A 27,398-nucleotide genomic window follows, 5' to 3' on the forward strand; every position below is an offset into this window, starting at 1 on the left:
ACAACTCTTTCTGAGTGGTTGTTTCATGCTTTTTGGCTGCAGAGTGTATTGGTTTTTACTCTGAAGGTTCTATGAATAATCAGGAGCAGAAAGCTTTGCTTCTGAAGAAAGAAGCACGTGAAGTGAATTTGGCCTCATCCCAGTTCCTAACGGATCCATGTCTCAGTAAAAAGCTTTCTGGAGCAGAGGTTGCCATGTTGTTTGTCTTGTACAGCAACATTCACACATTGGCACATACCAGTCATTGCAATTCAAATTAATAACTCTTGAGTGGCGGAACTTCACTTGAGGAAACTAGAGGTGGGTGTGGTGGAATCTTGCTCAGTGCCTTCTTACCCTGTCTAGCTCATATCAGTCAGGTTAATCTCACAAGTTCAACTTCACACTTCCGAAGGAGGCAACTGAGCTCTGCTGGCTTTGTTTTTCTGTCATTTATATACTGTCATAGGTCCATTAATTTAAATTACACCAGCTGAGAATCTGCCCCATGCTTTTTAAACACCCTAAAGCATTATATTGTATGCTAGGTGAAAATGAAACACTCTAAATATTCTAGTCCCTGCAGTATCACCAGCTATCACCAGTTTCGTCATATACTCTGCACTGAATAAACATGTTTAGAATATTTCTTTTGTATACACACTAAAGAAAGCATCTGTCCGTACTTTCTAGGTTTCTTTGACATTGCTTAGAATGTCAAGAAATGTAATCCCCATATGTATCTCAGCAATACAATTCGATGTAACCCGCTACTGTAGGTACTGCACAAAAACATTAGTGCTTAATTTCTCTCCTACTCAACAACGAACATTCTAGCTAAGTGTTTAGCTGGGTTAATTGAAATTTCAAAATCTGAGCCAAAATTACTAATTTACTAATTGGTAAATTACTCTAATGCTCCTTCTATAACTGCATGGAGTAGGCCTCCTTGTTTTCTTTGGTGGCTCTGATAAATGGTACACTTTTCCTCAATTGAGTGAAAACTTTGGCCAACATTTTTGAAGTTGAATGCCCCAAGTTAGGCACCTACATCATCAGTGACCCAGTTGTTTGAGGGTTTGGTACCTCTGAAAGTCAGGCCATTTAGGTGGATACATGTGGATGTGATTTTCGAGCTTTAAGATTTCAGTTTGAAAATTTTGCTCTGCCTGCTATCAATGTACGTTCTTAAGCTTTTGTTTGAGGAAAGGCACCAGGGAGGTTATTTTCTCAGTTGAATGGTGTTGACAGCTGCAGAGTCTAAGTTTTCGTTTAAAAACAAACAAAAAAATCCTCTAGTCCTTAGAGTTGCAAAGATCTTCCAGAGTGAACCAATTGTAAACTGATGCTGTGTAGTTTTCCTAAGTCTGCATGGACAACTTCAGAGATTTCCCAAGTTGCAGCGCAGTGAAAATTGACCAAAATCTTGTCCGTTTTAATGTTCCATATTTAGAACATAGTGGGCAGCAGTGAAACAGAGAAGATGGTCAGCTTGAACTACTCCAGCTTTGGAAAGCTATGTACAGCAAATGAGCAGTTACTGGAGCTGTTCACAGTTATGGTCCACCCTCCCCTCCTCTTCCCCCCCAAATTTAGGGAATTGGAGCCACCTCTCCCCCTAACACACCACCACCATCACCCTTACAGTAGCCACGATGCTCTTGGGTGTGAGAGAGGAATGATTTATATGTATTGCAGTAGTGCCTAGGAGCTGCATGGACGAAGATCTTGCTGTGTTAGGTGCTGTACAAACACAGAACAAAAAGAATGCCTGCCTCAAAGAAGCAGGGGGAATGCTCCCTCTCTCTTCCAACTGTCCAAAGGACGTGTGTGAGAGCTTCAGATTTATCAAAACCTGATAGCTGGAGGCTATGAGAAATGGAGCCCTTCTTAAGATCCAGGGCTGCACCTGATGCAAATGCAGTGCCCTTCCCTTTCCCTGAGGGTGCACAGGTGGCTGTGGCTTCTCACGGGGACACTGCACCCAGACAGACAGAACCTTCCTTTTAGTTTAGTCACCTGGCTATTGAGTGTTAGGGCCTGAAAATGTTACCAGTGTCTGAGCAGGTGGGGGAGGGGTTGAGGCTGGTAGGTGGAGAGAGGGAGAAATTGAGAGGATGCATTAGATAAAAAGAGAAATATGAAATTAAAAAGGAATTTTTGGGGAGCAAAAATGATACCAGGGAGAAGCATCGCACAAAATGAGTGGAGAGAAAAGGGACAAAGTGAGGAGAGAGGTTGAAAACTACATAAGAAGAGCTACCAAGTGAATTATAAAAGGGAGAAAGTGGAGTGAAGCCAGGAAGGAAAAAAAAGTGTAACAAAATCAAGGAAAGCATTGTAAAGTGTGATTGAAAACACATTAAGGAGAGCATGAATTGGCAACATGTTAAAATTAAATGCAATACCCAACTCTTCTGTTGCTATAAATTGCAGGGCTGTGATGGCACCAGGTATTGTTCACCCTGGCTTAATCCTCAGCTAGTGTTGGGTACGTTTTTCAAGTTGTGCAGGAGGATCCTCATTTCTGTTTGTTTCAGTTCTGTTCATCTTCCAGGCCCTGAATAAACGTGTTAATAATATCCATTTGTCATGGGAGATTATGCCACACATTGAATTCAAACTTTTGTGCAGAAGAGGCATGTAGTCTGGCACTGCCCAGTCTAAAGCTATTCCTTTTAGCTGTTCAACATGATCACTTGTCACCTGGCATGAAGACATGGTCCTAGACACTAGTTAGCCCTGTGAGAGACCTTGAACACAATGGTATGAGCTATGGAGGCTCCTTTTAATCCTTCTGGGTGACTTTCTAAGTAGGGAAGAGGCTAATCCGTTGCTTGTGCATTCCTTGTGTGTGAGAGGGGATGAAGAAAGCTATGTAAGGTTCCTAAAATTTACTTGAACTCAGTTAGCCTTTACCTCTTTGCAAGCTGTCTGTCATATTCTGAGAGTAGCCTTGAGCCGTGTGATTACTCAGAACACTGCTCTGAGCAGTTTGGGGGCAGCTTTCTTATGATGGCTGTAGAAGCTTGCTGTTACTTTCATCTGTAATTCATAAGAAACTTATCTTCATAATTTGATTGCAAATGGAAAAAAGGAAGAAATAGACACTCGTGACTGCAGATTCAGTTTAAAAAAATATGAATGCAACAAAATGGAACTTTAGAAAGCATTGGAATTCAAAGTTCACTTTAAACAAATAAACAAACCTTAAACAATGGAAACTCTTAAAACACGGTTAAGGGCACCCAAACAAGCATAAATCTGTCTCCATAGAGAGAACAACCAGGGTTTGCCTTATCCCAGCCATTATGCAGGTTCATGTCTTCTGTGACCATACAAAATATTAATTAATATTAACTAGAGCTGGTCGGGGACAAGGTTAATTGGAATATGCCAATTCATTGAACCCGAAATATTTTCCAGAAATATCTTGGGTTCAATGAACTTCTGACAAAACACAGGTAGGGTTCCTCCGGGGCAGCCCCTCTATGGCAACTGTTATGAGGCCAGGGACCTCAGGGCTTCCAGGGTCTATGGCTCATGGGCAACCTTGCCATGTGGACTGCCCTGAGATCAGGCTCTGGCTGGAGCCATGGCTCTCAGGGTTTTAGGATCCCTGCTCTGTGGTGGGGAGCTCACCTGAATCCCAGGGCATCCCCAGGAATGGAAGGCAGCTGGGAGGTGGGGGCAGCCAACTACTCCATTTCATTTAGAAAAATGGAACTGAAATGTGGTTTTTTTTATATATATATATAATTTATATATATATATAATTTTTTTATATATATATAATTTTTAATGAAAAAATCTCAGAATTTCTTTTCTGTGGGAAACTGAAATTTCAAGTTTTTGTTCTGTATCGGAATGAAAACTTTTTTGAAATGGCAGAATTTCACACAGAATGGAAATTCTGAGTTTTTGCCAGATCTAATCTTAACCATAGAGGTCAGTCAGACTCCAGGCATAAACAATCCGTGAAAGAAGTCGTCCTTTAATGATTCTTGATTAGATACATAGCCTACTGAAGATAGTCTTTTCCCTTTGCTTGCAAAGATTCCATGTGCCATGAAATATCCAAGTGCCATGAAATACAGATCTAGTGCATCTCTGTATCCAAACTCTTAAACTGAGATAATGAAATTATAGGACTTGCATGGAAACCTAAAGGTTAGCGTGGTGCCAAAGTATAACCCATTAATGTGCGTGAACAGTTATGTAACATGTTCTGTGGTTCAAATCTTCAGTATTTCATCTGCAAGCTGTGCAAGTACAGTGTCTTCTCTAAATGTTAAGACCATCCAGAAGGCTGGTAACAGCACGTGGGGCAGAAAAGGTTGGCGTCCACCTTTACTCCATTTTAAGTGTTTAGTTTGTCTTGAATTGAGTGAAGTCTGGGCCACTTTCACTAGATGATCACCTCCATTATGCAGCTGATTTTTTTTCAGCCCATTGACTGATCAATTCCATTATCTTTTATTGTGCTGTAAATGAATCTCTCTGCAGTCTCTCCTTACAGAGCACAGGATGAGAGTGAGTAGCATTTGGTTGATGTAGTTTAGCTCTCTGCAACCATAGTAAATCTGCCTGACTTCTCTTTTTTTTTTGTCACTTGTAGGTTTATCCTTCAGTCCAAGGGAGTAATTCACAACCAACTCTTAGAAAAACAGAAAATAGCAGAAGAGAAAATTAAAGAACTTGAGGTAAGTTTTAGGTGAATGAAGGTGATATTGAAAGTAGGACCTTAAAAAAAAAAAAAAATCAACGTGATAGTCTTTGTTGCATCCCTTACATATATAGTATATTTATATAGCGCTTTTCATCCTAAAGGATCTTACAACACTAGAACTCCTATCCACAGCTGAAACATTGCTATCTCTTGGGTAGAATGCAGCAGCTGTCATGGTAGTAATATTAGCAATGCATATCCTGCTGACCCTCCTGATAGGAAAATACCTATCTAGTCTAGAAGTAATGAATATGATTTAGACATATTACCTAATTTGAGTATTTGAGAGATACAGAAATATATAGGAAATGCACAATAATTTCAGTTAATGTCCTTTTGCAAGTTCAAACTGCTGAAATGGGGCTTTGGATCCATTTAATCTTGACCAACGTCCAGGGGATACAAGCCAGGTTCGCTTGCTCTGCTCATTACATTTAATTCTTCAGAGGGGCACAAATAGAAATGCACCAAAAGTGCTACCATTATGTCTTTTTATAAATGTCCCTAATGTGTGAATAATGTGAAACCCTGCCCCTTAGTATCTTGAGCAAAGAACTTAAAAACAAACAAACAAACAAAAAAACCACAACAAAAATACCCTCTAGGAATGTGTTTAGGGGAAGCAAATGATGAGTTGACCAAACAGTCAGATATGTTAATGTGAGCTTTGGAGATGGAATTAACAATAGGGAAGGCAGAGCAGGCAAATAAGTGTGTGTGTGTACGCGCACAATGAATAGTGATGTGAAGTGCTCAAAGTGGGGCACGGGTCACTTGCTGGAGGATTCTCTGCACTTTGAGGTCTTTAAACCACGATTAGAGGACTTCAGTAACTCAGGCATAGGTTAGGGGTTTGTTACAGGAGTGGGTGGGTGAGATTCTGTGGCCTGCGTAGTGCAGGTGGTCAGCCTAGATGATCATAATGGTCCCTTCTGACCTTAAAGTCTATGAGTCTATAAAAGTGGCACTGTGGAGTTCTATATTTACTCAGTTACTCCAGATCAAATCTGCTCAGTTGGTAAATAGAAAGGTGCTTTTCTTCTGTGTGCCCTGAAAGCCCAACCTACAGTCAGAAAGACAAGATGGCTTCTGTCTTTTGCATCTCTAGCAGTAAATAATCTGCAGTCAGAACTTAGTTAACAGTTCTGCTGATAAAGTGGGAGATATGATGCATGTGTTAGATTCTATTCTGCCTTATATAGCACTAAAAGGTGTTAAAAAAAAAAAAAAGTCTTAAATGCATGGCCTGATTTTCAGAGATGCTGAGCAACCCCAACTCCCATTAAACACAACGAAAGTGGCTTGTGTTCATTACTTTTGAAAATCAGGTTCTTGTATTTTGTTCTATAAAGTACTTCGATATGATTCTGAATAGATATAGGGAGCAGATCTGAAGAGTAAGAATGTGCCATTTTTAAGTGTTTTTCATTTTAAAGACTGAGGATTTAATGTGGTGAAAAGTGTTTTTATTCAAAGAACAGATGATAGGATGGGGCAGATTTAAAGTAGTTTTGGGTGTTGTGTTTGAATAGGACAACCTTAAGCTTGCATTTCCTTGGTATCTACCATTCACATTTGTGGTATTTTAACTATAGTATTTTTGAAAAGTAATGCACATATCTGTAGTTGGAGTGTGTCGGCACCATGACAAACTTTTTAATGTGGGGATATGTTTTTGTTATAGTAGTATCCCAATAAAAATAGGATCCACAGTGAGGGAGATATCCTAATCTTTGAAAATCTGTTTTTAACTGTCTCAGTTTTCATTGGAAAGGAGAGAACAGATATGTCTATGGGGGCAGCTGTGCTAATGATATGAGGCAAGATAACATTTTAACTACATTTTGGACATTAGCAAGTGTGGGTTGTCAGGTCTGATCAAGCTGGGACTGTGCCTATTTGGTTGTGAAGTCCACGGCAGTGTAGCTGGACAGTGCTGTCCTATGCTCTGGAGAAAAACATTAACACTGTATTTATAGAAAATTCTCTCTCCATGAATAATGTGAAAGATGCACTTGCAAATTACAGCTGTCATTTCTGAGCCGAGGTGCTTGAGTTGACCTCATGGCTGGGACAGTCAGTGATGAAACCCAATGTCAGTGATGTTCACGAGTCCCCATGCTGCCTCAACAGTTATTAAAGGGTTGTTTTGAATACACTTTCTGAACCTGAAGCCATTCCATTGCTTGATAATTTGTCCTCTTGATAGCAGGTAAAAATGCATCCCTTGGTGGTGGCAATTTTTCTCCGTTTGCATCTTGGAAAACATGCACCTGCATACCTTTGCAAGTGTTGTAATGTTGATCTTCAAATGGTAAACTGGGCATAGGAACACCTCCAGTGCATTTACGACTTCCTCAGTGACTGTCTCAGCTGTTCTGAGCACCTTCAGGGCAAGTTCATGCTCTTCGGAGGTTGAATAAAATGCCTTCCAGTAAGATAATTTGGTCTTTCAAGCTGGCTTTGTGTGGTTTTTAATGGTCCAAGTGATAGGAACAAATCTCTGAGGTATTACAGTGATTCTGTACCCCAGCAGCAGGCACAAAAACAACATCTGGTGGAAGTCTTGGGTAGCGTTTCACAAAGAGCACTAGAACATCTGTGTCTTGTGCAAAAATCTGGAATTTAGTAGCACCTTTCTCTGTGACGTTGCTGGCATGCAAGATAATTTTAGAGTCAGCTTCCTCATGAGAACTATGAAGAAACTCCACTGACCACTGTGAGGCAGCAGCTTCATTATGTTATACACCAATGAAATTCTTCGAGTAATTATTCACATGATGGAGTGTTTTTCCTGCAAGGTATGCGGTTAACTCATCCTTCATGTGAGTATGAGACAGTAACTTCTTCACTGTGGCACTGGGGATGTTCGTGGAGTCAGTGATTTTATATTTCACAAGTGCCGTACAATGGAGTCTTTTCTTTCTGGTAATATTTTTAATTGATTTCCCCTGAATACTTGTCAAGCACGAGATGGATTCCGTCATAGATCCAGTATTTTCTCTGTACCCTAATGATGAAGTGTTCAGCCAAATCTTGGCAAGTGTTAACAGTTTCTAGTTTGTCGACAGCTTGTACTTTAGCCATACCATCTATGATTGATATCCTGAAAGGCCTCTGCTGTCATAAGGTATCGGTCATGTTGTCAGTAGGTGCTGGCATAGGAAGACCATGGAAGATGTACATTAGTTTGTTTTTTGTCTTGCACATATGGGTTGTTCCATCATATACGAACATTGATCGTGGAGAACTCACATAGACCCAAAGTCTCACATAGATCATCATGATGCTGAGATCTGGACTTGACCAGTAGATGAGCAACAACCTGTCTGCAGTTAGCTTTGTAATAGTCTCTGCCACCTTCACTCTGACTTCCCTCTTTGCATTTGAGCACACCATTAGTCTTTTTTTCTTAATGGGATCCCATAGATTGACAGAGCCTTGGATAATTCTTTGGGTTTTGAAGGCTTCATACAAATCATGACCCAGAGTATCCATTTGAGTGACATCTTTAGCTATCTCATCACTGAAGACTGCTTTTATCATAATATTAATGAGCTCTGATTCATGAATGGGTAGCCAGTGCAAGTAAGCTCACCTGTAGCTTTAAAATTGCTCCTTCTTGGTATTTAACAGAACCTAATGAGTTTAAATGGTGCTTGGTTACTTCTGGGAAAATCATACTAAGCACACTTAATGTTTCATTTGAAATTTGCTAGAGTTCTGGGGTTGTCAAGGAAAGAGCAGCATTCTCACTAAGAGTGACTGCTTCATACAGTTTTGTGTGTGTTGAAACTCTACTTAATGGATGCCTTTGGGCTTCCAGCTTACCGCAGAAGAAGCAGGTGTTCTTCTCTAAATGCATGCCAGGAGAACTAGTATAAGGCAAGTCTCACCCACAGTTGGCACCTGTCCCAAAATCTTTGACTTTTTTTTAATGCTCAATGTACTTCCCCTCCAACCTTGCCAAATTCATTTTTTGGGTGTGCTTCTTATAGCATGCAAGTTGCCACTATTTAACCAGGTACTCTGCAGGGGTATTCTCTAAAGATTCAGCTACTATTTGGTATTCTTCATCTCCCCATAGACTTCTAAATATGATCAAGACCAAAGTAAAAAGAAGGATTTTGTAATAAATTACTTTGGGATTGTAATTAAATATACATTATATAACATCATTACGTAACTACCTGTGTACTGTTTGCGGATGGATTCCAGTAATTTCTGGCTGCATGCTGATGTCTTAACCAGTGCCTCATTACAACTCTTTTGTCATAATAAACCAAGCTAATAATCAGTACCACTGAACCTTTTCTTTTTTGCTGATGATGACAAATCAATTTGAAGCACTCCTTCCATTACAGTAATTTGTAACATTAAAATAAATTAATCAGATATGTTCTGGGCATGAACTGATAACACAGTGCTGTCAGTTGAGGGCCACAATTTAACTTTGTGAGGGCTGCGTGTTTGACATGCCTGTGTTCAAAAATCATTTTTTAAAACCGTAACACTTTCTCAAATATATATCTACATCATTGTTTTAGGTTTGTGGGAGAAAGGGCTTTGGAATGTTACCCAACTCAACCCATTTCCAGTGATGTATTATGAAAATTTCTGCCAACTGGAGAACCTGGCGTGGGGACCGGGGGCAGCAAGTCCTCCCACCACGCTGCAGAGGGGGACACGTTGAAATTATGATTCTGTACATTTCTATGAATCAAATGACACCTCCCATAACTTTCTCTTATTATCTTGCTCACAAAATTACACATGCTCTCAGACTAACATCATTAGTAATAGTAGTGCTTTAAGATGAGTAAGCTCTAGTATAGACAGGACACAGGCATTTTTAACACACACTAAACATTTCACCATTGATCGCACAAGTGGAGCTGCTCTGGGACTGAAAAGGCAGCTGTAAACATCCTGATTAGATGCAGCCCCAGTGTTAAAGCTGAATGGAATCTGGTTGATAGGCCTTTGTTTACTGAGTGTTGGGCTCCCAGGCTGCTAGTCTTGCCAAACTGTGGTCAGTTTTCAGCAACTATAAGCTTTAGTTGCATGTCTCCATCGGTTCCTGTTCCTGGTGGGAAATGGATCTTAACCTTCTGAACTTTGATTGCTGGGTTAAGCAGAATGGGTGGAGTTCCCCGTAAATTAGAACCTTCTACTTCTTAGGCAGAGCTTCAAAGCTGTCCACTTGATCGTTGTTTTCTCTCCTTTGAAGCTTACAGCTGCCTTTGGCCAACAGTTATTGGCACTGAATTGACTGTAACAAAAGCAGTGACTGATCTCAGTAACTGGTGGGAGAGGGAAAGTGGCTGCCAGTTGGATTGCTCTCTCCTTTTTAACCATTGATATGGGGGCCAGGTTCCCTGAAGCTTCTACAGTTTGTTTAAAATGAAGATTCATATCCACTATTAACTATTTTTCAAGCTGGCTGTTCCAGGAGAGCCATGGGATTCCTTATAAGAAAGGTTGAAGTCTTACATTGATGCTTCCTGTGAGCTGAGGATTTCCAGGGAAACACCTGAATCCAAGTTACATCACTTATCACAGGAGTAGCTAGGAGAGAATTTCTCTGGTCCTGAAACCAACCAGTGATGTAGAGAGGAAAGAATGTGAAGCTTACGTGATCTTAGTGATTCCACTAGGTCATCCTAAAGAAAATATCAGACTGAGAGAAACATGGTGAGGTTAAAAATCCCCACCTTCAGATTATTAAATGTGGATAGGTTTTGAAGGTTGGATTTACCTTCCACCATATCTGCTGCTTTCTTTACCGCCTCCCCATCCTCACTACAGTGGCACAGCTCCAGTGCTTCAGTGAAGACGCTGTCTTCACACTCAACTGCCTAGACATTGCCTGTGCCCTCCCACATTTGAGGTCCACAATTTAACTTTGTGAGGGCTGCGTATTTAAAATCATGTTTTAAAAATTATACTTTAACACTTTCTCAAATATATATTTACATCATTGTTCTAGGTTTGTCATGTTTGATTGTGTTTGTGGGAGAAAGGGCTTGGAATGATACCCAACTCAACCCATTTCCAACAACGTTGGAAATAGCTGAATTAGTTTGGCTTAACACTCTCTTCCCCCCCCCCCCCCAACCCCCCCAAAAAAGTAAGCCTGTGGCATGGCATGGAAAATTTCAGTCCAAAGTTTGCAAAGTTTTTTAAGCAACTGAAAACAGGGTCTTGTGATGACTGAGTGTTGGGCTACCTTATTAATAGGCAGTGCTCCTAGCCTCATTTAATAATTAATTATAAAATCCTGGAAGTGTTTCTCTTTTTGGTAGCATGCTAAAAATAGTTCCCATTTTGAGTGTGCTTTTTGAAAGCACGTGCCCAACTACCATTGACAGTCTGGGAGTTGGGTGCCTAGTTCCTCTAGGTGCTTTGGGAAATCCCACCCTCAAGGGGGCTGATCCAGTGCATTGTTGGGAGTTTGTTGTGTGAGACATTAGTATTGCAGAGCTATTATCAGGCCTGCATGAGATGTATGCTGCTGACATAGGGCAGAATTTTCCTAAGTGTTCAGCCCTGGGAAGCCGGGCCAGGTCTTCAGTACATTGGGTGCCCATTGGTTACTGAGCTCTTTTGAAAATCTGGCCATAGGTGTCGCAATGGGAGCTGCTGGGTGCCGAGTACTTCTGAGAATCACTCTCTCAGTGCTCTTCAGAGGCTTGAGCTGCATGTTTTTACATTTACAGCACTGCCATAGTGAACTACTGTACACTGAGCCTGCAATATAAAACTTCACTTTCTCTTTCAGGACTTGTTTGCCCTATTTTTGCTTTTATTAGCAATGGATACAAACCCAGTTACAAAATAATAAATTGCAGGTTACTTTGAAGGGTTTTGGCCAGTCTTTGAATCAAAAATAAAACTGCCTACTTTTATACCAACTTCAATCTAAATGGAATTAATAACAAGGCTGGCATGCAAATGGCTTTGAGACTCAGCTGCATTGGAAGCCACCTTTAGGAGCACTGCAGGCAGCCTCTTGAAATTCACTTGTATAAAGAAAAATTATGCAGGTCTTAAGGTGCTGAAAAATGGTGGAATAGTACCCAGAGCTCAAAAAGATTCACAAACACCCATTAGTCAGGGTTAGATACAAACAGCAAGAATTAGGGTGAGCAAAGGTGCTGGGATTTCTACCAGGGTGCTGTTCTTGAACCGTGGTTTCTAGATCCATCTCAGATATTTGCCCCTGGGTAGTGGATAGGTGATTAAACTTGAAGCTCACTCCAACCCCTTGACCTGCAGGAAAGGAAGAAGAGATTTGTTTTGCCTTTCCTCTGGTCTCTAAAGCCTCCCTACTGCTGCGAGGATTGAGGGAGAGGAAGAAAGGTCTCTGCTATTCTACTTTTCTCTCTCCTCGTTATGGTAGGTCCTGCTTCCCTGTGAATAGTTCCAGTGCCTGCATCTGATGTTGCTCCTAGCTTTCTGTGTAGCAGTATCATGAAATTGCTGTGATTCTGTTTAACCATTGAATTTCAGGTGTCTCTATTGCATGGCAAAGCTGTGAGCAGTGGCAGAGGAACTAGACCTCTATGTGCAAACCCAAAGATGGCACTTTACATTCAATGAACATTTGAAAATGATCTTTGCCGTTGCAGGGGCTAATCCTGCAAACACTTAAGGTGCTTAACTTTACACTTGTGCATAGTCCCACTGAAGTCAATGGGACTTCTTGTGTGTACGTGCTTGCAAGGTTGGGACCATAAGGCAATAAAAAAATCAATGAACCGCAACCTCTTAAATTCTGCAGAGATTGATGACCTGTACTCACATACTTACAAGAGGAGCTTCCAACTCCCTAGCAGCAATTGGATTTTTCCAGCCTTGATAATATCAATTCTCTTGTTATGTTTAACTATATTAGTTGTGTATGTGAAATCTATTTTGAAAGCATTCTAAAAGGATGAGCACAGGCCCTTTTTAGCTCAGCAGTGTTTGTGCGGTATTAGGAGAAAAACCTAGTAATGTTTTTCTTCCCTTGTTTTTAAGGAAACATGATATGCTGGGGTGGAACAATGCTTTGTTCAGGAAATGTTATCCGTTTCCATTGTAGGGCTAGTTGGATTCTGTTTTTAAATGTGGCATTTTAAAAAGACCAAACTCTGTGATGTTATAAAGACATGGAAAATGATTCTTCCTTCAGCGTGGAGGAAGTGATTATTGCTGTGTTTTTTTACTGGTAGTATCTGATAATCCCCCTCCCGCCCGCTATTCTCGGCATGTTTAGTTGTCAGGCGTTGTCAGACTAAATTGCTAAAAATAACAAATACGGGGGAGGCTGCTCTGTGGCAGCTTTCTTCAGTGTGTGCCACTTGTTGAATTTAGTTCCTTCATAGAAAGGGCAAAAGCAACCCGCTTCCATTCTTGTTGAATGGGATTTCTTTTTTTAAAGTGCTGACAAGAACATTGTTGTGTGTCTCACATTTCCCAAACATTAATACTCCATGCACATGTACAAGAGGATGAAAGCTGACTGCTCCTGTAGGGCTAAATCTTCAGTGTCTGTCTACAGCAAAAACTATGATCCTGGAAAACCACAGGAAAATAAACAAGTGGTTGCATTCTAATTCAATAGCTTTGCCATGTGGCTTCTGAGAAGCCATGTAAAATTGTCCCAACCCATGCTCAAGATCTGTTCACCCACCATTTACCATCATGATGTAGAAACTAATATTTTACTTGTCCATCAAATACCATTAGTCTCCTTGCGTAAGAGGGTGAGTTGAACTTTGCAAGGCTCCTTTATGGTAGAATAAAAGGAAAGGGTTGTTCTGTGGCAGTGGGATCTAATAGTTAGGGAGGCTGGATGTCAAGACTCAGAAGCTTTGTTCCTGCCTTTGCCATGGACATGGTCTGTGATCTTGGGGAAACTAGCAATATCTCAATGCCTCATATTCCTCCTCTGTAAAATAAGCAGCCCTCACAGAATCGGTGTATGGGTTCGTTATGTTCGAGGATCTTTGGATGAAAGGATGGCTTAACTGCAGGTGTAAGATACTAGCAGCAGCATCTTTCTACTAATCAATAAGATGAGGAGTCTCTGAAATTTGCCAGGGCTACTCCATGCTCCATGAGAACAAAGCTGTTTTAATTAAATAGTAAATGTAGTGCTGGTGAAAAGTGCCAAATTGGCTTGGAGACTGAAGTTACCAGGATAGTATAGTCCAGGCAGTAATGGAGGCATATTGCCACCTGGCAATATACCTCCACTTTGCTCTTGAGGGACCACCTCCAGAGGTGAGAAGGGAGCCCTGTCTCCATGCTTTAGGCAGTCCCTTGATTTCCATACTGAGACTGTCAACATGGGTGCCAATTGTGAGTGTAGTTTAATTATGTCGAAAGCCTAGAAACTCGTGTGAAACCTCAGTTCATTTCACAGGCCACTAAACAGCCACCAGAAGGGAACAGTGTTCCGTTATTACTGAGCTGGACCACACTTAATCCCATGAATTACCACTGACAAGCTGCTTATCCCATTGTGGAGTCATGGAGCAGGCCAGTGGTCTGGAGCGTGTGGGCTTTTTCAAATAAACGGCAGAGAATAATGTGTCCCTGTTTATTCTTCTGTCAGGGGAATCCTCTCAAGAATTGCCCTCTCTGTGTTTTAATCTAGATGGATCTTATTTTGATTGTGTGGTTTTTCTCTTTTAGCATAGAAGCAGGCTGTCATTTTTAAGAACTGCTCCAAGTGTGCCCATAAGTGCTGGTCTGCTTAAGCTCTGTCTTCTTGACCTTATGGCCCCAGCTGCATTATAGACATCTTGCAAATGTTTCCCACCATTGCTAACACCAGTTCAGTTATAGTTTGAGCAACATTGGGAGCCCTGGTGTAGTGGAGCTGCTGGTATTTTGAGCACCATGTCCTCCAGGGTTGTTAATGCTAATGGAGCAGAACTAGTGCTGCCATCAGTTTGTAATATGTCCATCATGTAGACAGGGCTGTACCGGTTTATGACATTACTGCATACAAGATTTGGCTGTTTGAACTCTTTGGGAAAATCTTGTATTGTTTCTAGACTTCCCCAAAGTCTGCTATTTATGATGGTGGTGTGGAAGGCTCCAGGACAGAATTCTGGCCCCCCTAGTTGTTAAGATTCTCAGCTGAGCCTCTCCATGGCTTGATGAAGCCTGGACTTGTCTGGCCCTTAGGGGAGCTACCCTCTCCTAGCAGTAGTAGGCTTGGCAGTCAAGGCTCTGATACTTTGGCTTTAATGGCCTCATGTGATATTTGGAGTTATCTGCATTGTATCTGAATGGTCAAATGCCTGGAGAGTTCAGGAAGTTGGAGATGGTGAAAGCTCTGTGTAACTTGTTCCATATGCCTGTGATAGCAGTTCCAATGCTCTCGGCACAGAGTTCATCCAGCCAACAGGGTATGTCTTTGGCAATGGGGCTTGCTCTGAGCTCTTTACATCAACGCATGTTGCTAACTCTCAGTTGCTGTTACCAACATGGATGCAGGCTTCTATCCTGTGGATGCTCCACTTTGAAGTTTATTAGAAAAATTGGTAACAGAATTCTGTCCACCCATGAGACCTTTTAAAATTCTTCCATAGGAAAGTGTCTTGAAGCACATCTGAGGCACTGCTGGGCACCGACAGAAAGAGTGCCAAATGCACAGATATGATCTCCCTGTCTTTATCTAATCTCTGCTCACCCCTTTTACTCCCTACATCTGTTCATATTGTGCATGGCAGCTACTGGAGGGAAGAGCCAAAACCCATCAGTCATCTGCTGCATGGATGGGGAGAGGATTGCACCACACTGGCTCCTTCCCTTTCATTGCTTTATTCTAGGGCTGTCAAGCAATTAAAAAAAATTATTGCCATGTTAAACAATAATAGAATACCATTTATTTAAATATTTTTTGATGTTTTCTACATTTTCAAATATATTGATTTCAATTACAACACAGAATACAAAGTGTACAGTGCTCACTTTATATTTATTTTTGATTACAAATATTTGCACTGTAAAAACCAATAGAAATAGTATTTTTCAATTCACCTAATACAAGTACTGTAGTGCAATCTCTATCATGAAAGTTAAACTTACAAATGTAGGATTAGGTACAAAAAATTTAGGTCGAGTGCTATATTCAAAAACAAAATAATGTAAAACTTTAGAGCCTTCAAGTCCAATCAGTCCTACTTCTTGTTCAGCCAATCGCTCAGACAAAAAGTTTGTTTACGTTCCTGTAGCAGATAATGCTGCCTGCTTCTTGTTTACAATGTCACCTGAAAGTGAGAACAGGCGTTTGCATGGCACTGTTGTAGCCGACGTCGCAAGATATTTACATGCCAGATGCGCCACAGATTCATATGTCCCTTGATGCTTCAACTACCATTCCAGAGGACATGCGTCCATGCTGATAACGGGTTCTGCTCGATAACCATCCAAAGCCGTGTGGACTGATGCATGTTCATTTTCATCATCTCAGTCAGATGCCACCAGCACGTTGATTTTCTTTTTTGGTGGTTTGGGTTCTGTAGTTTCCACATCAGAGTGTTGCTCTTTTAAGACTTCTGAAAGCATGCTCCACATCTCATCCCTCTCAGATTTTGGAAGGCACTTCACATTCTTAAAATCTTGGGTTGAGTGCTATAGCTATCTTTAGAAATTTCACATTGGTATCTTCTTTGCATTTTGTCAAATTTGCAGTGAAAGTGTTCTTAAAATGAACAACATGCTGGGTCATCATCCGAGCCTGCTATAACATGAAATATATGGCACAATGGGGGTAGAACAGAGCAGGAGACATACAGTTCTCCCCCAAGGAGTTCAGTCACAAATTTAATTAACACATTATTTTTTTAACAAGTGTCATCAGCATAGAAGCATGTCCTCTGGAACGATGGTCGAAGCATGAAGAGGCATATGAATCTTTAGCGCATCTGGCATGTAAATATCTTGCAATGCCGGCTATAGCAATGCCATGCCAACGCCTGTTCTCACTTTTAGGTGACATTGTAATGAAGAAGCGGGCAGCATTATCTCCTGTAAATGTAAACAAACTTGTTTCTCTTAGTGATTGGCTGAACAAGAAGTAGGACTGAGTGGACTTGTAGGCTCTAAAGTTTTACATTGTCCATGTCTAGTTGGCAGCCGGTATCAAGCGGAGTGCCCCAAGGGTCGGTCCTGGGGCTGGTTTTGTTCAATATCTTCATTAATGATCTGATGGACTGCACTCTCAGCAAGTTTGCAGATGACACTAAACTGGGAGGAGTGGTAGATACGCTGGAGGGTAGGGATAGGATACAGAGGGACCTAGCCAAATTAGAGGATTGGGCCAAAAGAAATCTAATGAGGTTCAACAAGGACAAGTGCAGAGTCCTGCACTTAGGACGGAAGAATCCCATGCATTGCTACAGACTAGGTATCAAGTGGCTAGGCAGCAGTTCTGCAGAAAAGGACCTAGGAGTTACAGTGGACGAGAAGCTGGATATGAGTCAACAGTGTGCCCTTGTTGCCAAGAAGGCTAACAGCATTTTGGGCTGTATAAGTAGGGGCATTGCCAGCAGATCGAGGGACGTGATCATTCCCCTCTATTCGACATTGGTGAGGCCTCATCTGGAGTACTGTGCCCAGTTTTGGGCCCCACACTACAAGAAGGATGTGGAAAAATTGGAAAGAGTCCAGTGGAGGGCAACAAAACTGATTAGGGGGCTGGAACACAGGACTTATGAGGAGAGGCTGAGGGAACTGGGATTGTTTAGTCTGCAGAAGAGAAGAATGAGGGGGGATTTGATAGCTGTTTTCAACTACCTGAAAGGGGGTTCCAAAGAGGATGGATCTAGACTGTTCTCAGTGGTACCGGTAGCAGATGACAGAACAAGGAGTAATGGTCTCAAGTTGCAGTGGGGGAGGTTTAGGTTGGCTATTAGGAAAAACTTTTTCACTAGGAGGGTGAAGCACTGGAATGGGTTATCTAGGGAGGTGGTGGAATCTCTTTCCTTAGAGGTTTTTAAGGTCAGGCTTGACAAAGCCCTGGCTGGGATGATTTAGTTGGGAATTGGTCCTGCTTTGAACAGGGGGTTGGACTAGATGACCTCCTGAGGTCCCTTCCAACCCTGATAGTCTATGATTCTATGTTTTTGAGTGTAGTTACATAACAAAAAAACTGCATTTGTAAGTTGCACTTTCAGGATAGAGATTGCACTACAGTACTTGTATGAGGAATTGAAAAATACTATTTTTTTTATCATTTTTACAGTGCAAATATTTGTAATAAAAATAATAAGGGAGCACTGTACACTTTATTCTGTGTTGTAATTGAAATCAATATATTTGAAAATGTAGAAAAAAATCCAAAATATTTAATAAATTTCAATTGGTATTCATTCTATTGTTTAACAGTGCGATTAATTGCAATTAATTTTTTTGAGTTAATCGCATGAGTTAACTGTGATTAATCGACAGCCCTACTATGCAGTTCTATGCATATGGGGAGTGAAAGCCCCACAACCTGTTCTCTCATTTCTCTGCTTCCTTTGGGGATGGGTGCAGTTATATAAAGAAGCTTTTCCCCAGTGGTAACAACCTGCAGCTGTTCACCCACTACTCCCTGGTGCCACCTGCTAAGCCTCCACCGCTGCAGGATCTCCTATGGAAGGGCAGCCCATTGGACATGTAGGGAGAGCTGCTGGCGTGAATCTACCCTGTATATAGTTGCTTGTTTTCAGGAAGAAAGTAGCTGAAGTTTATTCTAGTACATAGATCAGGATCTTTAAAGTAGGGAGAGGGCATCCACATTCTAGTGTTCCATTTAAAAATGAAAAATACTCGGAGCATCTCCAAAAAAACCTCCAAGCACAACAAAAAACCACAGCCACAACAACCCCACACCTGCTGCCCCTCGCTGCTTTTTTGGCTTAAAAAAACCTTTTTGTAGCCAGCTGGAGGATATGGAATACCCTGAAACTAGAATGATCAAAGAACAAAAACATTCTTTTTACAGAGCATTTCTGTCATTTGGTTGCTGCTTTACAAATTTGGATTAATGTCAATTAGTGCTGTGAGAGACGGGACCAAGTTAATACTGCACTAATTTCTTTACTGTGTATGTACTCCAGTTTTTGACTCTGTCCAGGTAACAGCAGGAGCACAACAAGTGAGGTAGAGGTGGCTTTACCTGTGATCCATGTAATGATGAGCAGTCTTATTGTATGATCACAGCCTTGCAATTGAAAGGGAATCAGCTGCTCTATAGTAATTATGATGCAGCCAGGAGGTCAGTTTCTATACCCTGCTGTGATGGGGTTGATGGATTAGATCACTTCTGGCCTGTAACACAGATCACAGGTGAAAAGTGTGTCTGGGCTTTTAAAATTGCCATCAAAGTATGGCTTATAGTAAGTGGTATGCAAGTAACAGGCTGCAAGGTATTAGACCTTAAACTTAACAGGGATAGAAAAAGGAGAATTAGATCATTTAAAAGAGGAGATTTCCAGCTTTCTAATAGGATCCGGCACTGGCTTAGCCCTGGGAGGTCGTGAGATCTAGACTTAAAATTTCAGCTATTTTATACATTTTAAATGTTTTTGGCCATTGTGAATTCAGTGGGACAACCAATATGTATACAATTACTTGTGTGTATGTCTTTGCAGGGTTAGGCCTTTAATTTGGAATAAACCTTCACAATAGTGATTTTTGTAAGGCCTGCAAGTTGTGCAGATAGCTACTTGATTATTATCACATTACTCAACCAGCCTTCAGTTGAGCTGTAAATGGTACAAAATAAACATGTAGGTTGGCCAGCAGGGGCTAAAGTTTCATGCAGTCAGAAGTTTGAAATTCCACCCCGTTTCGTATTTTCACTGTTGTGTTTTGTCTTTAGGACCTTTGATGTTTTTCCTGTCGTTATTTTTTTAGGTGTATAAACATGTAGTAGATTTGAAACTAGGAAAATGATTGACATTGGTGTTGATAAATTAATTTAAAAATATTCTGATAGCTTATTGAAGGGATGGTCTCTGGTCAAATTTGTCCCAGAATTTAGATTTTTGTGAAAAATATACTTTATAATTGAAATGTTTCTATCCTTCTTTAAAAATTCCAACGGAAAAAGCTTTTAAAAACAATCACCTACCTCTGCACCTTCAGTTCTAGTGAAGGAGAACTAGAATGTGAAATAGTCTAGAAACAAAAAAGTCTGCTTCTAATTAGATATGTGTATGGAGTTAGGAGCCTAACTTTAGGTACCCTGGTTTGAAAATGTTGGTCACTTTTTTTAAATATGATTTTTAGCTTCGCAGGATCTCCTTAGAGGAAATGGTAGTACCTGAGGAGCAACTACCATTTCCTCTGATAGGACTGGACCTGTTTTTATGAATAAATTGAAAATGTCTTTTACACAACATTGGTAAGTTACAAAATCATTCTTGTAATTTGGAAACAGAGTATTAACACATGAAAAGGAGAGCTTGGAATTTATAGTGAAACGCTATCCAATGCAATGGCCAGAACTTCCTCAGAGCTCTTCCTGGCATAGCATTACTCACCTAGGTAATCCTTACTCATGGGACTAATATCTCTGCACTCACCCCTTAGTCACTGTGGCCCATCCAGCCACTCCTCATTGCCCCTTACTCTATGCAGTTTATTGCGGGGCTAATCTGTTTCCTCCCCCACCACCCACGCCCCAGGTGGGAACAGGAAATAATTGTTTATATTGCCTAGAAGCCTTACCTGTGCCCAGAACTGACCAAGCTTTGAGTCAGCATTGTTAAACCACACCTCAGTTTTAAGGAATTCGAGGGTGTTGCCATAACTGCCTCTTGGCACATGCCTTCCCTCTCTCACTCTTTACTATGCCTGAAATTATAAATTAATTGTTAGTCTTAAAATGCTACAGTAGTGCTGCTGTAGTGCTTCACTGTAGACACTCACTGCAGTGAGAGGAAGGGTTCTCGTGTCACTGTAGTTAATCCACTTCCCCAAGAGGTGGTAACTAAGGCCTGGTCTACACTAGGCGTTTATGTCGAATTTAGTGCCGTTACATCGAATTAACCCTGCACCCGTCCACACCACGAGGCTATTTAGTTCGACATAGAGGTCTCTTAAATTCGACTTCTGTACTCCTCCCCAACGAGGGGAGTAGCGCTAAATTCGACATGGCCATATCGAATTAGGCTTAGTGTGGATGGAAATCGACGGTAATAGCTCCGGGAGCTATCCCACAGTGCACCACTCTGTTGATGCTCTGGACAGCAGTCCGAGCTCGGATGCTCTGACCAGCCACACAGGAAAAGCCCCGGGAAAATTTGAATTCCTTTTCCTGTCTGGGCAGTTTGAATCTCATTTCCTGTTTGGACATCGTGGCGAGCTCAGCAGCACTGGCAACGATGCAGAGCTCTCCAGCAGAGATGGCCGTGCAATCCCAGAATAGAAAGAGGGCCCCAGCATGGACTGATCGGGAAGTCTTGGATCTGATCTCTGTGTGGGGCGATGAGTCCGTGCTTTCCGAGCTGCGCTCCAAAAGACGGAACGCAAAGATCTATGAGAAGATCTCTAAAGCCATGGCAGAGAGAGGATACAGCCGGGATGCAACGCAGTGCCGCATGAAAATCAAGGAGCTGAGACAAGGCTACCAGAAGACCAAAGAGGCAAACGGACGATCCGGATCCCAGCCCCACACACATCCCGTTTCTACGAGGCACTGCATTCCATCCTAGGTGCGGCCGCCACCACTACCCCACCACTGACCGTGGACTCTGAGGATGGGATATTGTCCACGGCCGGTTCCTCGGACATGTTAGCGGACGGGGAAGATGAGGAAGGAGATGAGGAGGACGAGGCAGTCGACAGCGCTTACCAAGCTGATTTCCCCGACAGCCAGGAGCTCTTCATCACCCTTACAGAGATCCCCTACCAACCCTCCCCAGCATTTAACCCGGACACAGATTCAGGGGAAGGATCAAGCAGTAAGTGTTTTAAACATCTAAACATTTATTTTTAACAAAACTGGAATATTAAGAATAAGAACAATGTGTTCTTCATGATTTCTTTACCCTGGGCGCTTAAGTATTCAGTTCCAACTATTTAAAAAAAATCTAACAGTGTCCGGTTGTGCATGATTCTGCTGCCCAAGCTGCTCCACTCTTTAGTCCCTGCCACTGCAGCTATATTAAAATGCGGTCTATATGTCCGGGGATAGAGCTGAAATCCTCCACGGACATCTCGAGGAAGCTCTCCTGGAGGTAATGGGAAAGCCTGTTCATCAGGTTCCTGGGGAGAGCGGCCTTATTGGGTCCTCTGAAGTAGGAGACGTTCCCGCGCCAGGAGATCCTCAAGTACTCCGGGATCATTGCCTTGCACAGCATGGCGGCATAGGGCCCTGGTCTTTGCAGGCTTTCCCGAAGCATCCTTTCCTTATCGCTGTCCGAGATCCTCATTATTGTTATGTCGCTCATGATGACCTGCTTTGAATTAGGTAGGGGACTGTTAGTATTGGGACTGCTTGCAAGTTCCTTTACAGAACTGTAACCGCTGGTTTACAGCCACGCGGTGGAGGCGGGAGAGGGGCAGCATACAGGGATCTTTCCCTGGGACATCCGCGAGGGGGTGGGACAGGGCCAGAGTTCATGCTTGGCCGATTGCTGGCAGCAGAGACTGGCATTGCTTTCAATGTGAAAGGAGGCCAGTGGTACTACTAAACTTTTAAGCAGCCACAAGTCTACGGCTTACCATGTCTGCCTGCTACAGAAATTCCGGTGTCCTGCCCCGCTTCCCAGATCGGCAGTGCAAGACCCCAGGCACTGAAGGCGAGGTCCGAAAATTCGACCTTGTCCTGAGTGCGCATGCGATAGGTGCGGTGCATGGTCTTGTTCACAGAGAAAGACTATGTTCTTTGTTCACAACTACATTTATGTTTCGGAGGAATTCACTACCTTTTTCTCATTCCCACAGCCACATCTGCGACTGTCTCCCAACCCAGCCTGGCATCACACTCCCAGAGGCTAGCGCACATTAGGCAGAGGAAGAAGAAGACGCGAGAGGACATGTTCTCAGAACTAATGGGCTGCTCCCGAGCCCAGGCAGCACAGCAGAACCATTGGAGGGAGAATTTGTCCCAAATGCACCGGACACACATGGAACGTGAGGAGAGGTGGCGGCAGGAAGACCAGCAGGCGACTCAAACGCTGCTTGGACTTCTGAGGGAGCAAACGGACACGCTCCGGCGCCTTGTTGATGTTCTGCAGGAACGGAGGCAGGAGGACAGAGCCCCGTTGCAGTCTATCAGTAACCGCACTCCCCCGCCACCAAGTCCCATACCCCCCTCGCCCAAAGTCCAAAGAAGGAGGGGCGGCAGAGTCCGTGAAAACTCTCACTCGACCCCTGCAGACTGCTCAAGCACCAGAAGGCTGTCATTCCCCAAAATTTGAAAAGTCCTTTCCTGCCCGCCTCACCCAAGTCCCCGTCCAAGTTTCACCCCCCAGTTTCATGTGTGGTTGTTAATAAAAAATACGTTTCTGTTCATTTCTGTTTCAATCATGTTCTTTTGTGGGAGAGTCTGTCTCAAGGGGGGGAAGGGGCTTGGTAATTGGACAGGACAGTCACCTTTAGCAGGGTACAGAGGCGGGGGCAGGTCCAGAAGCAGGGCACATACACGGTGCAGTGACTAGTTACCCTGGTCAGTCTGGGAGGTGGTTTTCATGTTCTGTGCGTGGGGAGGGGTGGGGGGGGGTTGCTCTGTGACTTTGTGGCGGGGGAGGACAGTTACAGATCTTATGCAGCGGTCCTTGTCCTGGATCACAGAGCCACGCAGCAGGGGATCTGTAACCCTCCTCCCCCTGCCATAAAGTCACATAGCCCCCACATACACGCAGTCCCGCTCAGGAGGGCTGGCAGGCTCCGTTGAAACAACCAGTCCGCCACTGCGAATCCTGTCATTCCTGGAGTTTAGAAGGATCATTTGCATCAGTACACTACACCCGCTCCCCACCACAGTCTGCGTCCCAGGTTTAAAACTTTCCCGCGAAAACAGTAATCAAGACAACGGTGTTCATTAACAAAATAAAACTGATTTTATTTTTTTGGAAGGGGGTGGAGGGGGTCTGTAACTGGAGAGGATAGTCAACATTAACTGGGTAAAGAAACGGGGGCAGGTTCAGCTTCTCTGTACAGAAACTTAAAAGTCACTGGTTACCCTGCTCACTGTGGAACCTAGCTTTCAAAGCCTCCCGGATGCACAGCGCGTCCCGCTGGGCTCTTCTAATCGCCCGGCTGTCTGGCTGGGCGTAATCAGATAACAATGCTATAACAATGGGGATATTGGTTTCGCTGAGATCACAGCGAGTCAGTAAGCTTCTCCATCTCCCCTTGAGACGGCCAAAAGCACACTCCACCACCATTCTGCACTTGCTCAGCCAGTAGTTGAACAGTTCTTTTTCAGTGTCCAGGGCGCCAGTATAGGGCTTCATGAGCCAGGGCATTAGCGGGTAGGCTGGGTCCCCAAGGATCACTGTAGGCATCTCCACATCCCCAAGAGTTATTTTGTGGTCCGGGAAGTAAATACCTTCCTGCAGCCGTCTAAACAGACCAGAGTTCCTGAAGACGCGAGCGTCATGAACCTTGCCCGGCCATCCGACGTTGATGTTTGTAAAACGTCCCCGATGGTCCACCAGTGCTTGCAGCACCATTGAAAAGTAGCCCTTTCTGTTAATGTACTGGCTGGCCTGGTGCTCCGGTCCCAGGATAGGGATGTGAGTTCCATCTATAGCCCCACCGCAGTTTGGGAATCCCATTGCGGCGAAGCCATCTATGATGACCTCCACGTTTCCCAGGGTCACTACCTTTGAGAGCAGTACCTTAACGATTGTGTTGGCTACTTGCATCACAACAACCCCCACGGTAGATTTGCCCACGCCAAAGTGGTTCGCGACAGACCGGTAGCTGTCCGGCGTTGCAAGCTTCCAGAGGGCTATGGCCACTCGCTTCTGGACAGTCAGGGCTGCTCGCATCCGGGTGTCATTGCGCTTCAGGGCAGGGGACAGCAACTCACAAAGTTCCATGAAAGTCCCCTTCCGCATGCGAAAGTTTCGCAGCCACTGGGATTCGTCCCAGACCTGCAGCACTATGCGGTCCCACCAGTCCGTGCTTGTTTCCCGTGCCCAGAATCGCCGTTCCACAACATCCACATGACCCATTGTCACCGTGATGTCCTCGGCGCTGGGTCCCATGCTTTCTGACAGGCCTGTGCTACTCTCAGACTTCAGGCCCTCACCGCGGTGCCGTAGCCTCCTCGCCTGGTTTATCTGCATCTGCCTCTGGTAAAGGTGGATGATAACCTGCGAGGCGTTGACAACGGCCACAACTGCAGCGATGGTCGCAGCGGGATCCATGCTCGCAGTGCTGTGGCGTCCGCGCTGGCACTGACCGGAAAATTGCGCGAACTGATTTCCCGCCGGCGCTTTCAGGGAGGGAGGGAGAGAGGGCGGTAGTGACGGACGGATGACGACAATTACCCAAATGCACCCTCGACCCTTTTTTTTACCCAGAAGGCATTGGCGGCTCGACCCAGAATTCCAATGGGCAGCGGGGACTGCGGGAACTGTGGGACAGCTGCCCACAGTGCACCGCTTCCAATGTCGACGCTTTCCCCGTTAGTGTGGACTCACAAAGTCGAATTACTGTCCTTAGTGTGGACACACACATTCGACTTTGCAATATCGATTCTACATTTTCGATTTAAGAGAAATCGAACTACCCTCGTAGTGTAGACATACCCTAGGTGGAAGAAGTCTGGCCATCGACCTACCACAGTCTGTACCAGGGGTTAGGTCAGCATAGCTACATCTTTCGGTGGTATGGATTTGTCACACCCCTGAGAGACGTAGTTATGCCAAACTTTTTATGGTAGATCAACCCTAAGGAACAGTGTGGATGTCTGGCCACTTCTCTTTATATATCTGTAAGGCAAACAGAAGTTCAGCAGGGTCTGAGTTAGGAAGAATGGATATTTCTTATTGGCCTCTGATTTTTTTAAAAACATTTGGGCTTTGAAATCTTGGAAAATAATTATTAAAAAAAGATTTTATTTGACACTGAATGTGAGGGCAGAGCTGAAAAGCAGGAAAAGTACAATACAAATCTTTGCAAAAAAACTTTTATCTCTAAAAAGGTCATTCTGACAGGAAGTGTTCTGATTGCATTACTGGCTTTAGCAGTAATAATATATTAGGATCCAAAGTGTGGAACTGAGGAACTTACTACATTTTTCAGGACTCTGTTTTGTAAAGGACTTTTGCATAGAAAATATTCAAGCAAAAATTCAGATGACAAGGTGGGATTTTCAGAAGCACTCAGCATTTGGCCTAACTCTCTGCTCAGTAGTTAACAGAAGCAGATCTACGTCAATGTTGAGGGCTTTTGAAAATCCCAGCCTAAAGATTGAGTTTTGCCAAGAGGTTTAGTTTAACCAGTAATCGATTTGCTGAGTCCAGAAGGAGTACATTTCTGCAGCCACACATTGACACTGCACAGGCCAGTTTTCTCAGGTTGTAATTCATGTCAGGTTGTGGTGCAGAAGTTCTGTGGAATAGTTGTCATACAGTTGAGGAACGCTTCATTTACACCCTCAAACACCTCTAATTAAATTTTGTAGTTCAGATGAAATGATAGTTGTGTGCAATAGGTTTCCAAATATAGGGGCAGTGCCTATCGACAGGCATGATTTATGTTTCACAATAATTCCTCTTATGGTACTGGTATTGTGTGTTGCCACTGTCTAACCATGGATGGTGTCTGATACTTTCCTGCAAAGTGGGCAAATCCAGTTGGATTCTCCTCTGTCTGCTGTTCTGCCTTGAGCAGACTCTAGTGGAATTGCCTGAAATTAATCTCCTGCTTGGGAAGACTCATTGCGAACAAGTCAGACTGTTCATCAGTTGCAGTAAGGTATAAATCTTAGAGTATCCCTGGGGTTCTAGTCAACATGAGATGGCCCAGGGCTCATTAAACTGGTGTATGCCCATACAGCTGCTCAGAAAAGAGCCCACTAATTGCTATGTTCTGAATTTCACCAAGACATACCTGTAGCAGCAAATGCCAAGTCTAGCATTTAGATGGGCTAATCTGTTTGGCTAATTAGATTTCACTCTCGCCAAGTAAGTGACAAAATGACAGAGCACTTCAGACCTGGAAAAGAAATGGCTAAGGGGAGATATGATTGAGGTCTATAAAATCATGACTGGTGTAGAGAAAGTAGATAAGGAAGTGTTGTTTACTACTTCTCATAACACAAGAACTAGGGGTCACCAAATAAAATTAATAGGCAGCAGGTTTAAAACAAATAAACAAAAGGAAGTATTTCTTCACACAACGCACAGTCAACCTGTGGAACTCCTTGCCAGAGAGTGTTGTGAAGGCCAAGACCATAACAGGGTTAAAAAAAGAACTAGATAAATTCATGGAGGATAGATCCTTCAATGGCTATTAGCCAGGATGGGCAGGAATGGTGTCCCTAGCCTCCGTTTGCCAGAAGCTGGGAATGAGTGATGGGATGGATCACTTGATGATTACCTGTTCTGTTCATTCCCTCTGGGACACCTGGCACTGGCCACTGTCAGAAGATAGGATACTGGGCTAGATGGACCTTTGGTCTGACCCAGTAGGGCCATTCTTATGTCCTTTTCAAAGACCATGGGTAGACACAAAT

The 27,398-nt window shown here is 43.2% G+C and overlaps 1 protein-coding gene across 1 annotated transcript in view; it reads left to right on the plus strand.

The window, feature by feature from the left end:
- The window catches only part of PFDN1 (prefoldin subunit 1), a 61,823-nt gene that overhangs the window by 24,874 nt on the left and 9,551 nt on the right, over positions 1-27,398 (plus strand). The window contains exon 3 of the mRNA XM_065409671.1: positions 4,598-4,682. Within this exon, the coding sequence (XP_065265743.1) occupies positions 4,598-4,682 (85 nt within the window). The remainder of the gene's footprint in view (positions 1-4,597; positions 4,683-27,398) is intronic.

This window comes from Emys orbicularis, chromosome 8 (assembly GCF_028017835.1).
Source record: "Emys orbicularis isolate rEmyOrb1 chromosome 8, rEmyOrb1.hap1, whole genome shotgun sequence".
Classification (NCBI taxonomy): Eukaryota; Metazoa; Chordata; order Testudines; family Emydidae; genus Emys; species Emys orbicularis.